This window comes from Pipistrellus kuhlii, unplaced genomic scaffold (assembly GCF_014108245.1).
Source record: "Pipistrellus kuhlii isolate mPipKuh1 unplaced genomic scaffold, mPipKuh1.p scaffold_m20_p_1, whole genome shotgun sequence".
NCBI classification, from domain to species: domain Eukaryota; kingdom Metazoa; phylum Chordata; class Mammalia; order Chiroptera; family Vespertilionidae; genus Pipistrellus; species Pipistrellus kuhlii.
The window spans coordinates 136,163,602-136,179,100 of NW_023425404.1; the positions used below are offsets into that span (position 1 = coordinate 136,163,602).

A 15,499-nucleotide genomic window follows, 5' to 3' on the forward strand; every position below is an offset into this window, starting at 1 on the left:
CTATTTTGAAAAGGATTTCATTAGTGTAAATGTGTGTTACTGTGAAATTGATCATCAAAGAGTTGATGCCTTATCTTTTCTGAAGGCTCTTTTGGTGGAAATATGAAAAATGGTGTCATATTTTATTTAATCAATTTAAATATAGTTTAATTTTATGCATACAGTTGACATATATTACATTTTTATTTTTAATATACATTTTAAATATATTTTGATTTCAGAGAGAGGAAACGGGAGGGAGAGAGGGATATAAACATCAATGATGAGAGAGAATTACTGATAGGCTGCCTCCTGCATGCCCCATACTGGGGATCAAGCCTACAACCTGGGCATGTGCCCTGACCAGGAATCAAACCTTGATTCGTACATCAATGCTCAACTACTGAGCCACAAAGAGCAGGCTTAATACACATTTTTAATGTGTGAGAGAAAGTTAAAATTTTCAACTTAAAGTTCACTAATGATCCTTTACTAACAAAGAAGATAAAAGGTACCCATTGAAGAAGAATTATTATAATGATATTAACTACTGACGAATTATTGAAAGGGACACGCCTACTACTTCTCCTGATTTGGGCATTGCTACCACAAGCAAACTTAAGAGTGGATTCATATTCATTATACACTGTGATGTATATGAGGTTAACCACCAGAAAATCAAAACTAAACAGTTAGAAATTACTTTATTTCATATAAAATCAATGTAAAATTTCTGAATGCTTGACAGTGTAATATAGTAGGTGACTGTAATATCAGTTAGTGGAAATATACATAATAATCTGAAATTTTATATATTGGTTGTTCTAGGTTAGAAATTATATTACCTAATATACAATGAGGGTTTATGAGACTATTTAGTAGTTAGCATTTTAACATACTGTAATTACATATTTTTAAAGAAATAATTCTTCTATTTCCTTAAAGAATTTAACTCTTAGAAAATGTTTGTTTATATCCCTAACCAGTTTGGCTCAGTGGATAGAGTGTTGGCCTGCGGACTGAAGGGTTCCAGGTTTGATTCCAGTCAAGGGCGTGTACCTTGGTTGCGGGCACATTCCCAGTAGGAGGTGTGCAGGAGGCAGCTGATCAATGTTTTTCTCTCATCGATGTTTCTAACTCTCTATCCCTCTCTCTTCCTCTCTTTAAAAAAAATCAATTATATATATATATATATATATATATATATATATATATATATATATATATTTTAAATGTTTGTTTATAATTAAAACTGACAAAGTAAATATTTTTTCAGAGATAGTTCAGGAGAAACTTTACCACTGTCTCCTTCACGGGTGCATTTCACATGCCCGTATCCTATATAATAAAACCCTAATATGCATGTTGACCCAATAGCAGAATGACTGGTCACTATGATGCACAAGGACCACCAGGGGGTAGATGCTCAGACAAAAGCTGGGCTCAAGGCTGGCAAGCACAGTTGCAGTGGTGGAAGCCTCTCCTGCATCTTTAACAGCATTAAGGACTCCTCAGGAGATATCTGCCTGCAGGTCCCAGTGCATGAATGTTATGCATCGAGTCTCTAGTGGTAGAATGAGAAACAAACACAGAACTTTCTAAATTGCATAATAGAATGCTAAACTGGGAATCAGTAGGACAATTTTATTGGGGTGATTATATTTTGAAATTACCTTAAACTCATATATTGTCTAAGCCATAAAATGTAGAAATTGCATTGGAGTAGGATAGCAAAAAGTTCTTGCCAAGTTTCAAGTTCTAGAAATCTAACTTAGTCATTCAGTGTTTGTGTTGACCTAGAAGAAGCAAGATCTATTCTCTTTAGTAGTGAATTTCCAGTGGACTTTAGACATGGACTTGGTAAGGGAACAGATAACTGGAGAAATAGCTGCTCATTATAAGGATAAATGGAATTCTAAATTTTAGAGACTATTTGTTACCTAGGAAGATTGGGGTAGATGACTTGGTCATTTGAAGGTATGATACTTGGTTTCCAGCCATAAGCTGAATTCTCAAAGACACGATATACAAGTTCACAAGAAAGATCCCATATGGTATTACATATGAACACTGGGGAATTCTCTACCTTGAACTTCAGAGAATGGAAGACTAGTTAGGATCTATGTAAATTCCTTAGCATAAATCTATCATATAATTTCTATAATTAAAATAGCTATTAGATTAAAACCCCAACAATGCTTTGTCCTTTCATAGCACAGGAAATGAGTGGCATGGTGTCCCTGTGCTCCCTCAGTCTGGGCGTACGGACATAGCATGGAATCAGGACAAAATGCCATCTGCTTCTCTTACAACTTCCCAGAACCAACACTGTCTGACTTGGCATAAGCAAAGTCCTTGTCATAAGCAAAGCATGGGTCTTATTAAATTTACCTTTTATCACCTTGGAGATAAAGAGAGGAAACATGCTACTTTACCATATCTTATGAAGAGAAAATACTTCAGAATAAACCATTTTCTTAAATAGTTTCTGATGACATCAAATCAAGCCTGGAAGAAACTTTACTACACGATAAATACAATACAATTATAACTGTTTCTTGCATCATGGCCAATAAAACCTTCAACCGTGGGAATACTTCTTATCCACCGTACAATAAGAAAAAATTTCTATTTGCTGACTTTTAAACTGAGTTAATTTCTGTTTTTATTTTTCAAATATAGTTTTAGCAGATTAGAAATTTCCTTGAAAGCAATAAGTCTAATACGTGTGTGTATGTATGTGTATTTGAAAGAATGAATGTTTGTTATTTTTAAGGGGGAAAATGGTGAGTTATTTTGTCTGTTTTCTCATTCTAGGTACATAAAGGTGAAACACTGTGTAGTCATTTCCTCCCTTTTACTATCATGCCTTATCAAAGGCAAAGAGCAGGTGGAGTTGGGGTATGTGGCTTTGCAGAGAGCCACCTTCCCACTGCAAGATGTGTGGTGGTGAAGGGTATCCTCTCTGAAGTCAAGGCTGTCTGAATTAAAATTTCGACTGTACTACGTCCCCCTGTGTAATGTGGGCACGCTGCTTAGCCTCCTTGAGCTTCGGGGCCCTAATCTGTAAAATGATGCTCATGACAGTATGAGCACTGCCCTGCCTTTGTTAGGATTCAATGAAATAATCTGCAGAAAGAGCTCACATTGAACCTCGCTCACCTGGTTCACTCAGTATTTTTTGGAGTTGTCAGTCCTTGCCAAAAGAGGACATACTTACTCTCTGTTGAACAATCTGAAGAATTAATAATAGAGATGTTAATTCTGAGTATTAATGGAGTAAGGGTTACTCATGGAAATCAGTGGCCAAATGTGTGGAAGGATGCTGAGGAAGGAAAGTCTTACAATACAGCTTCATTTTACCTCATCAGTGGTTAGAAATTTGCCTCCTTGTAATTTGCCTCAAGTCATTTCATGGGTGGGAATTTGTTGATTTCACCTGCTGACTTCAGGAGGGCAGAGGACACTGCTAATATAAAAATGGGGACATTCAGCTCAGTTCCACTGGTATCTTCTCATTTTCTGCTACACCATTTCCTCATCGTTTTGTCCACAGGACAATTTATCTTTGCTCATTTTCCAAAACTCCCTACTGACTTATTGATAATGTCCCAAGTCCCTCGCTTTGACGTTCAAGATTCTCTAAAATCTGGCTTCCAGAATTTTACCAAACATCCACTCTATCCTTGAATAGGGTATTGCAATCCAGCCAAACAGAACTGTTTGAAGTCTTCTCCATTACTTCTCAGCTCCCCACTCCAGATCTATGCTTATGTCCTCTCCTCTTCCTGTGTGGTAACACTCTTGAAAATCCATCTCTTATGTCAATTCTTGAATGAAGCATTCCTTGCTTATGCCAGCAGGGTGGTCATTTTTTATCTTACAAACTCTTGTAAAATATTTTATGCTGTACCTTTCAATTTTTTAGCTGGAATCACAGTAAGGAATATGTTTTGTGTGGCACATGTTTCAATTAAATTTACACACACATGCATCGAAACAAAAGCTTCATGAAGTTATTTGCAATATCATCCTAATATTGTCCCTTTTCTCTTTCATTTAACGAAAGTTCTGACTATAATCCACTAAACAGATTTTGTTGTTTATTAAATTAAATGTATTGGGTGACATTGGATAATAAAATTATATAGGATTCAAGTGTAGAATTCTATGATACATGATCTGTATAATGCAAATATGTGCTCACAACTCAAAGTTGAGTGTATGGGGATGGAAGGAGATATGATTTTAGATGTATCAGGTTATGCACTAGTCTTTAAATGTATCATAACCTGCACTTTGAAAAACACTGTTCTACATACAAAATATATTTTATTATTTATTATATATAAGCATAACATCCCTTACAGGATTGAAAGCTAGTCAAGGGTGATAATATTTGGTACATTATAGAATATTTTACTGTATTGAATTGTGCTTTTCATATTTATTACTAAGTGTTTGTGAAAGGAAAAAGGTAGGGAAAAAAGAAAGGAAGCAAGGGTGAGAGAAAAAGCAAGAGGGAGGGAGGAAATAAGAAAAATATCTCTAGAGATGTTGGTTATACTCAGAAATTAATATTGTTACTATTTTGGAAGTCAGCAGATGGGAAGCATTCAAATAATTACAAGAAAAATTTCCAGTCAATGTGCTATGTGCTTCCTTGAATAACTTCTTCAACCTTAATTTAAACTTAGAAATTAATGTCTCTTCATGGACTACAGAGAAAAAGAAAGATAGACAGAACAAAATGACAATAGAGAGAAGATAACCTTATCTATGCTAGGTTCCTTCTCCCTGATGAATATTGTGGGAAGGTGAGGGATGACCAGAAAGTTGTGAAGTATATCTCCAGAGGTGAAAAAAGCTTTTGATTTGATTTCCATAAAGCCTGTGAAAAAGTAGTTCTGTCATTTCAGTATGTGCTGAACACAACTAGTATATGCTGAATACATCAAGCAATTTCTGTGTACTGGCTATAAACAAAGTTGGTGCTAAGTGCTATTTCCAAGCACTCAAAAATATAAAGTAGCAATTTTCAACGGGTATATCACAAGAATTTTAAAACATGCAATACCTAATTATTTAGTCAGGGGCACTGATCTCTTTTTCCTTAGATTGTCAAATGAAAAAAACGACAATAATCAACACAATAGCTGTTGATGTGAGTGAATCAAAATTACACCTATTATTTTTGTCAGATTGGCAAAAAAAAATCTATAATATATTTTTTTGATGAGCCGCCAAATTTTAGTAATTATTAATTGTGCCATGAGATGAAAAGGTTGAAAACTGTTGCTGTAAAGTGAAACAGGAAATATGCCCTATCTCATGGCATTTGAAATTTTACTTTTCACTGACATGAAAGATTATTGGTATTTTCCAGATTCAAAAGAGGAAAAATTTTAAGTTAAGTTTATTTTTATTCATTATAACTGAAGAAGTTAGCACCTTATATTTAATGTAATAAAAGTTATAATTGGTGAGATTATATATACCTTTTTAAAGGATTAAAACAATTATTTTAGTACAGTGAAAAACAATCTTTGAACTTTATTATTTTTGAAATGTAAAATACATAATTATAATACCAAGGCTACATATCTTATTTTTTAATATTTTAATTAAAAAACTTTAAAAATTACACTCGTAATTTAAAAGAGGAAAATTTTTTAAAGAGGAAAATTTGGGATGAAATTTAAAGTTGAAAATTATACTAGTGACATACATTTACTGAAATGACATAGCACTGGGATTTAAATGTAAGTTTTTGTTGGGGGATAACCAAGAAGGAAGCATAGTTAAACACCTGTACTTGCTGCCTTTTAGAACCACATCAAAACTCCAACTAAAAGACAAAATAAATATCATCCAAGAACTATGGGACAGCTGGTTGAGTGGAAGTTCTACAACAAGAAAAAAGTACATTGAGACTGGTAGGAGGTGTGGAGATGCAGAAGTGCAGAGGTGCAGAGGCAGGCTGAAACAAGTCATGCCCTATAAGGGTGTCTCTAGCACAGCAGTTCTCCCATTGTAGACACAGCTGGTGCTCACAGCCAATTGGCCTAGAGGTCAATTCCTCCCAGTAATACCAACAGCAATCAAGGCTTAACTACAACAAGACAGTGCACGCAGACCACAAAGGGGTATACCAAGAGTGTCCACTTCAGGTAATTGGGGAGGCTGATCCACTGGGCCCTATAGGACACCTAACACACAAGGCCACTCTATCAACACAGGAAAGCAGCCAAAATGTAGAGACAAAGACACAGGTCACAAGTGAAAGAAATGGAGGAGGGCAAACTACTGGATATAGAGTTCAAAACCACGGTTATAACCTTATTCAAGAATCTTCTAGAAACCTCTGAGAATTTTAGTGAGACCCTCAAGGATATGAAAAAGGACCAATAAGAAATTAAGCATACACTGACTGAAATGAAGAATAATATACAGAGATCCAACACTAGACTAGAGCATCCCAAGAATAAAGTTGAAGATTTGAAATACGAAGAAGCAAAAAACACCTAACTGAAAAAGCAAGAAGAATCCAAAAATATTAAGATAGCGTAAGGAGCCTCTGGGACAACTTCAAGCATACCAACATCCAAATTATGGGGGTGCCAGAAGAAGAAAGAGAGCAAGATATTGAAAACCTGGAAAACCAAGATGGTGGCCTAGGTAAGCACAACAATTTCAAAGCAACAACTAAAAGACAGAACAGGCCGAAGCCGGTTTGGATCAGTAGTAGAGCATCGGTCTGCGAACTAAAAGGTCCCAGGTTCAATTCTGGGCAAGGGCATGTACATTGGTTGCGGGCACAGCACATCCCCAGTAGGGGGTGTGCAGAGGCAGCTGGTAGATGTTTCTCTCTCATCGACGTTTCTAGCTCTCTATCTCTCTCCCTTCCTTTCTGTAAAAAAAATCAATTTTATATATATATATAAAGACAGAATGGACATCATCCAAAATCACAGGAAAGCTGGCTAAGTGGAAATTCTACAACTAGAAGGAAAGAGAAAACTTCACGGATCAGAGGAGCCACAAAGGCGCTGAGGTAGGGAGTTGCACTCGCACAGAAGAAGGGCTGCAGAGTGCCTGGCTGACAGGAGAGAAAAGGAAGCCCTGACTGCACTGAACTCCAGTTCCCACTGCACTGAAACCCAACTCTGACTAAAACCCATGGACCCATGCTCATTTGGGGGGAGTCTGGACTGTAGAGAAATGTGCACGGAGTCTTGCAGGCTCAGGGGAGCCACACTGGCAGGGTTCTGGATGCACAAGTGCACTCAGAGAGGTCTGACTGCAGCGGTTGCCACAGGCTTTCCAAAGCTGAAGGAGTCAGAAGATCCTGACTGCACTGAAACCCAGTTCCCTGTGAGCCCCTGGGGTACTCATGCTCTTACAGGGGGAATCTGGACTGTCAGACAGAAACTCAGGGGATCCATGGAAGGCCGGGGGTCTGGAGGTGTGTGCAAAGGGCAGGGCTAAAGGGAAGCCAAGATGGTTGGCTCAGCCCTGAGACTCCGCCCCATCCAATCTGACCACAGAGGCTTTTGCAATTTTGCAAGTCTGGTCCTATAAGGCTTTCTCCAATACAGACAGTATCCAGGTGTAGACACAGCTGATATTCACAGCCAATTGCCCTAGAGGTCAATTCTTCCCAGTAATACCAACAACAATCAAGACTTAACTACAACTAGGCTGTATACACAAAGGGGAGCACCAAGAATGTCCACCTCAGGTAACTGGAGAGGCTGACCCACTGGGCCATATAGGAAACCTAGCACACAAAGCTATCCTACCAACTCAGGAAGCAGCGAAAATACGGAAAGAAACAGATCACAATGAAAGAAATGGAGAACAGACAACTGGATATAGAATTCAAAACCATGGTTATAAGGTTTTTCAAGAATTTCCTAGAAAAGGCCAATAAATTTAATGAGACCCTTGAGAATATGAAAAAGGACCAACTAGAAATTAAACATACACTGACTGAAATAAAAAATATTATACAGAGACCCAACAGCAAACTAGAGGAACGCAAGAATCAAGTCAAAGATTTGAAATACAACGAAGCAAAGTACACTCAGGCAGAAAAGTAAACAGAAAAAAGTATTTTAAAAATTGAAGATAGTGTAAGAAGTCTCTGGGACAACTTCAAGTGTGCCAACATCAGAATTATGAAAGTGCCAGAGAAGAGAAAGAGCAATTTATTTGAAGAAATAATGACTGAAAACTTCCCCCACCTGGTGAAAGAAATAGACTTACAAGTTCAGAAAGTGCACAGAATCCCAAACAAAAAGAATCCAAAAGGGACCACAGGTATTCTTTAAGAAGAGGAAGAAGAAGAAAAAGGTAAAGATAAAATTCATGAACAACAAAGTGACAACAAATACATATCTATCAACAAGCGAATCTAAAAATCAAGTGAATTAAAAATCTGAGTAACAGAATAAACTGGGGAATATAATAGAATCAGGGCCATAGAAAGGGAGTGGACTGACAATTCTCAGGGGAAAGAGGGTATGGAGGGTGCAAAAAGAGATTAGACAAAAATCTTAAACATATGGACGAGGACAGTGGAGGGGTAAGTGCATGGGATGGAGTGGGAACTGAGTAGAGGGGAGCTATGGGAGGAAGAAGAGAAACAACTCTAATAATCTGAACAATAAAGATTTATTTTAAAAATAATAAAAAGAATAAGTCTGTGTTATTCAAAATCCGTCATCTTAACTGAATGCTATACTATATACTCCATTGACTATACATACATAAAAAGTGTGTATAGTCAACATAACAACATAAAAATAATGCCTTCTATGGACATGGATATTTTTTCCAAGTATGTAGACATTTGTTTGTTCCTTTTTGATCTTCAACCCAACAGTGAATGTACAGAGGCAAGAATAGCAATATATAGGATAAAAAAAATTATATAAATGCTAATAAATTATAATAATATTATGTGAAACAAATGTTTTATAAATCATTCAGAATTAACTCCTATATCACTTTGAAAAATTAGTAATATTTTAATGGAATTACTAAGAATTATTAAATATTGAGTTTTTATTGCCAAATAATGAATTATTAACAGTAAATATGTACTATAGATCACAGTTGCTTTCATTTCTGTGCCCCTGGTTGTTAAAATTTGGAGAAGTAAAACATTTGAAAATGCAGATTTATAGTAACTTAATGGCCAAAAATTTAGGCATGTTGCAAAATTAAGAATATTTAGTAAAATATCCACTGTCCAGAGAGTGTCTGATTATTTCATCTGACATTAGCTTAATTGATTTAAAAATATTGTTAAATTTTAAATGTACACATGTATTCCTCACTAGTTTTGTCAGATACTATTTTGTTTCAGACCCACAGACTGCTCATGCCAGCCATCTTGAAAATTCACACCTTTGGTGAGAAGCAGATAGTATTGGCTGACTTAATAACAATTAGAAACAATTTCAAATTCATGCCCTACTGGCTGTGTTAACAGCTATACACGGAGTTCATTTTACCCTATATAATAAAGATGTAATATGCAAATGGCTTTTACACTGCGAAGCATAACGACCCATCACATAATGACTGGATCACAGATCAACAGGAGGGTGGGGCAGGGAGCTACAGTGGGTGGCTGAGAGCTACAGTTTGGGACAGGGCAGCAAGTTATGAGGGGAGAATGGGGGTGCAGGGGAAACTATAGAAGGGGACAGGGTAGCAAGCTATGATGAGGAGCTGGGAGGCGGGGCCCTACAGGAGGGCAGGGCAGTAGATGGAGAGCTACTGGAGGGCGGCAGTAAGCTACTGGTGAGCTACTGGCACACGGATTTGTGTGCTGGACTACTAGTTTAAATATAATAGTCTGTTGATTGGCAAAATAAATGTAAATTTTAATGCAATCACTTTGACACAATTTATTTTTTTCAGTTGTTGGAACTTCAACCAGTCCTGTATTAAAATCATCAACAATTTCTGCAGCAAAAACATCTGGACCAACACCAGTTATAACGACATCACTAAATCTTGCTGTGCAATCAACAGCTGGAACATCTCCCAAAGGTAGGATAAATACTTAGAGTGAAATTCACTCTAACTTTAACAAATAAAATTAGTAGTGCCTTTGTAATTTAATCACAGGAAAATAATTTAAGACATTGCACCTGTTGATATGAAGTTCTGTGCTAGTTTTCTATTTTGAAACTCATGTTATTTTTAACTGAATACAGAACCCTGCAATCTCAGTGGGACTCTTTGATAATGTTCCCTTAGATCACTTCCTGTTTGAGACTTATCCTATTGTGAAGGTTATATACACAAAGTTTATTTTTAGAAAAAAATAAAACCATCACTTCCTAAATCATAAAAATATCTTTCTAAATTTTGCAGTTCTCCACGTAAGTAGCACAGTTGACTATATTAATAACAAGCTGATTTTGTTAGTTATATTGGGCTGAGTATAGCTTTAATTTTCAGGTGTCAGTAGCAATGTCAATTCTATTCTGTTTTATGCTCTAAGTATAAAGGGGATTACCTTACCATCAATGAAAAGTAAAAGGAGACATTACGATCATTGAATTTAAAACTCAAGAAGTTATCCGAATACTGCATTTCCTATCCTGCAACACACATAAAATGAGGCAGATCATTCAGGTCCAATAATCAATGGAGAGAAAAAAATTGTTTGTTGACTGCCTGTGGCATTAAAAACTGGTAGAATATTAAATTCATAGAAATACCTGAAAATCATACATCCAAATGAATGGATGACTATAATTCCCTCACCTATCTTTCTTACCTCTCTATTCTTCATTCACCTTTTATTCTAATGCCAAGCTTAAACACATGCTGAGGATGGATGATGAGTAGTTCACTGGACCTGAATGGTTTGGAGATTCGTAAAGAAAAATGGTATTATAAATGTAAAAGGCCCAGTGCATAAAATTCGTGCACAGGAGAGGGGTCCCCTCAGCTCAGCCTGCACCCTCTCCAATTTGGGACCCCTTGGGGGATGTATGACTGCTGATTTTGGTCTGATCCCTGAGATCAGGCCAAAACTGGAAGTTGGACATTCCTCTCACAATCTGTGAACACTGGCTCCTAACTGCTCAACTGCCTACCTGCCTGATTGCCCTTGCCAGCCTGATCACCCCTAACTGTCTCTGACTGCCAGCCTGGTTGCCCCCAACAGCTCCCCTCTGCTGAACTGGTCACCCCCAACTCCGCCCTCCTGCTCATCTGGTTGCCCCCTCATTGCCCCCCTCTGCTAGCCTGATGACTCCTCACTGCCACCTGCCAGCCTGATCACCCCCAACTGTCCCCCCTCTCCCCTGCTGAGCTGGTCACCCCAGGCAGCCTGCTGTTCAGTCATTTGGTCATCCCTTGCTAAGCCCCTGCCAGCCTGGTTGCCCCATGTTACTGTCAGAATGTCATGACCAATTTATATATTATCCTTTTATTAGAATAGATATTCCACTATAGGCCCAATGCATGAAATTCATGCAAGAGTGGGCCTTCAGGCAGCTAGCTACCTGGATCCCTCACTTGCAGCCATAATGGCTGCAGCCCTGGCTTAGTCCAGAAGGATGTAGGCTCTAATTAGCAAATTATGCTTTTATTATATAGGTTATCTTTGCAATGTTTAATTTTAAGGTAAAGCCTTAAACTCCTAGAACTTCTATATCACAATGTGAGAAAGTATTATAGCAAGAGGGCATCTCTATATCTCTGTCTCTGTCTCTGTCTCTGTCTCTATCTCTTTCAGTTGCTCTAGCTGACACCTTGGTATAAATAAGTACTGACTTGACATGCAGACCCAAAAGGTTGAACTTTCACAGTTTTTGTGTTAACTACTTGGAACTTATGTTTTTTCAATGGGAAGATTCCTAACCCTGCTTACAATGATCTATGGTGAATAGCACTGTTCAAATAATAACACAAATCCTAACCACTATGTACATGACCATAAAAGGGCAGAGGTGGAAGTGAGTTTCCTGAAGGAATTCAGACCGAATTGTCATTTGTGATACTAAGAATGCATCTCACATTTTTTTATTGGAACAGAAACACTATAACTACTCATCTAAAGCATAACTGAGAATCATGTTTAGTAACTTTACAGTTGGGAGCTCCTATAAAGGGACGTTAAGCCCCCTTCTCTGAAGCAAATGCATAGAACGCTTGAGATTGATACACACACACACACACACACACACACACACACACAGCTCCTCATTCCTTTCCATGGCACATTTACTGCTTCATAGTACCTAGTTAACAAAAGTTAAATTCTAATCTGTTCTTCAAAAGATTTCCAAAAGGGCTTTAAATTATTGACATTCTATTGTAAAAATTATAATAAGCCAGAGAAGCTTTTGTTTTTGTTATTTTTATTATAAAAATGTTCAGATGAATCCAAAAGTAGAATACTATAAATAACATCCATATGCCCATCTCCCAGAGTCAATAATTATCAAGATTTTACCACATTTACTTCATTTTTTTCTCCTTCTATTCTTCTCCCTCCCTCTGTCCTTTCTTTCTTTCTTTTTTTCTTTCTCTTCTCTCTTTTTATTTTTTTGGGGGTGTAAAGTATTTAGAAGGTAATCCAGAATTTATGCCATTTTACCTCTACAAACTAAATGTGCATCTAAAAATATGGACAATTACCCTGGGTAGGTGGCTCAGTTGGTTGGAGCCTAACCTGTATAAAAAATGGTTGTGGATCTAATCCTTGGCCAGGGTGCATATGGTAAGCAACCAACCAATGTTTCTCTCTCACATTAATATTTTTCTCCCTTCATCTCTCTAAAATCAATAAAAAAAAGTATCCTCAAGTGAGAATATGTGTATATATACATTTATATGTGTACTATAGGCCCAGTGCATGAAACTCATGCATGGGGCTAGGGGTGGTGATGTCCCTCAGCCCAGACTGCACCCTCTCCAATTTGGGACCCCAGAAGTCAGACATCCTTCTCACAATCCAGGACTGTTGGCTCCCAACAGTTCGCCTGCCTACCTTCCTTATTGCCCCTAACCACTTTTGCTTGCCAACCTGATCATCCCCTAACCACTCCCATGCCAGCCTGATTAATGTCTAACTGCTCCCTTGCCAGCCTGTTTGCCCCCAACTTCCCTCCTCTGCTGGCCTGGTCACCCCTAACCACCCTCCCCTGCAAGGTTGATCACCTCCAACTGCCCTCCCTTGAAGGCCTGGTGCCTCTCAACTTCCTTCCCATGCTGGCCATCTTGTGGTGGCCATCTTGTGTCCACATGGGAGCAGCCATCTTTGATCATTTGGAGGCAGCCATCTTGTGTGTTGGAGTGATGGTCAATCTCCATATTACTCTTTTACTAGATAGGATAGAGGCCTGGTGCATGGGTGGGGGCCAGCTGGTTTGTCCTGAAGGGTGTTCTGGGTCAGGGTGGAGGTTCCCCTGGGGCATGAGGTGGCCTGAGTGAGGGGTCTGTGGTGGTTTGTAAGCTGGCCACGCCCCCCTGGCAACCCAAGCAGAGGCCCTTATATCTGGAATTTATTTACCTTCTACAATTGAAACTTTGTAGCCTTGAGTGGAGGCCTAGGCAGGCAAGGGCAGGCAGAAAGCTTGGCTTCCTATGTTGCTTGGGAATCCCAAGCTTCCCTCCTGCTCTCTGTGGCTGTAGACAGCTTGGTTGGGTTCATTTGCATACTCGCTCTGATTGGCTGGTAGTAGTGGCTGGTGGTGTAGCAGAGTGATGGTTAATTTGCATATTACTCTTTTATTAGGTAGGATATATATACAATTTAACCTGTTAACCAGGGAGTTCCCTTTTTAATGACGCAACCTGTAATGGGCGCGTACTCTTTCACTAGGACGTGTTAGTATGTCACACCCAGAGGACGTAATTTCATATTATTTTTTTTATTTATACTTAATGAAAATAAATGAAATATATATATATATGTATTTTCATTTATTTATATATATAAAGCACAAAGGAAAATACAAAATTACCAAAAAAAAAAAAATAGAAAAGAATACCGATAAAAAAAAATGGACACGTCAAATTAAAAAATTATAAATTTTACAAACAATGAGAAAGATTACAAAAAATAGCAGAAACCGTTTTGGTTCAGTGGATAGAGCGTCGGCCTTCGGACCTAAAGGTCCCGGGTTTGATTCCGGTCAAGGGCATGTTCTTTGGTTGCTGGCACATCCCGTTAGGGGTTTGCAAGAGGCAGCTGATCAATGTTTCTCTCTCATCTCATCGATATTTCTAACTCTCTATCACTCCCCTTTCCTTTCTCTCTGTAAAAAAAAAGTAAAATATATTTTTTTAAAATTACAAAAAATATATACCATCCCTCTCGGGCCGCAACATATATTTCAAGGACGGATTCATACGTCCTACCCATTCCCGATATTGTTTACGTTTGACGTATTTATAGGTCCCGCTTGGTTAACAGGTTAATTTAAAGCTACAATGTCATTATCAAATCCCTTAAATTAAGAATTTCTTAGAATCATACAATATTTGTTTAGAGGGGTTTTAAGGGTTTTAGTAACCAAAAATATAGCAGTGAAGATGGATTAGGAGAAGGAAAGTATCTATTCTGGGATCTCTCAGGAAAGCAGTGGAAGGCAGATGAAGAAGGAAAGGCAGGCCCTGATGGGCAAGATCTGCTCTGATGCAGTATGAGAAACGGAAAATCTGGAGTGGTGGTCAGGATGTGTGGGGCCATTAGGCAGCGGTGGGGGCAGGGGGTCGTGGAATGATGCCTAAAAGGAAATGAGCGGAGAAGGAAGGCAGAGAAAGGAAAGGAAAGAGAAACATCAATTATTATTATTATTATTAGAGAGAGAGAGGAAAAGAGGGAGAAAGGAATGGTGAGAGAGAGACAGACAGACAGACATACAGACATTCATGCATTCATTGGTTGATTCTTGTATGTGTCCTGATCAGGGATGGAACCCATAGTATTGTACTGGGGCAAGGCTCTAACCAAGGGAGCTACCCAGCCAGACTTAGATGTTTTCTTACCTTCAGACCTGTGAGGCGATTTACATATTAGGGAGTTTTATACAAAGTCTCATCCTCCAAAATAACTACCTTTAGATTATATAATAATATCACAAAAAGTATATCTATAGTGAGGTGATTCCATATCCCCCCCTGCCGCATACCCAAAAGGTAATTTTAGCCACAATAGAAGTGCTTAACAAAAAACAAGCAAAAAGTATGCCATTGATAAGCTTCTTTATTTTCTTTTTCTTTTTTTTTAATTAAGAAATTCATTTTATTTTCAAACATTTTTAGCAGAACTCCCCACAACAATCTTTCTTATTTTTTTTAAATCATAAAAATATATTTTATTTTTTTAACTTGTTTATTTTTTTTTATTAAATTATTATCTTTATTTTCATTATAAGGCTTACCAATCAGATTTTTCTTTTTGTTTAAAGATTCAAAGACACTTATTTAATAGTGCTTATGTGTATCCTAAAGCATGTACACTTTCTTTCTCCAGAAAAAT

At 37.8% G+C, this 15,499-nt stretch overlaps 1 protein-coding gene across 8 annotated transcripts in view; it reads left to right on the forward strand.

Moving 5' to 3' along the window:
- EMCN (endomucin) overlaps positions 1–15,499 on the forward strand; it is a 102,420-nt gene that overhangs the window by 31,401 nt on the left and 55,520 nt on the right. For 3 of the 8 annotated variants that reach the window (XM_045570437.1, XM_045570418.1, XM_045570434.1), the window contains exon 2: positions 9,913–10,044. In XM_045570437.1, the coding sequence (XP_045426393.1) occupies positions 9,913–10,044 (132 nt within the window). The remainder of the gene's footprint in view (positions 1–9,912; positions 10,045–15,499) is intronic. The other 5 variants (XM_036410517.2, XM_036410524.2, XM_036410531.2 and 2 more) reach the window with 3 other exon arrangements.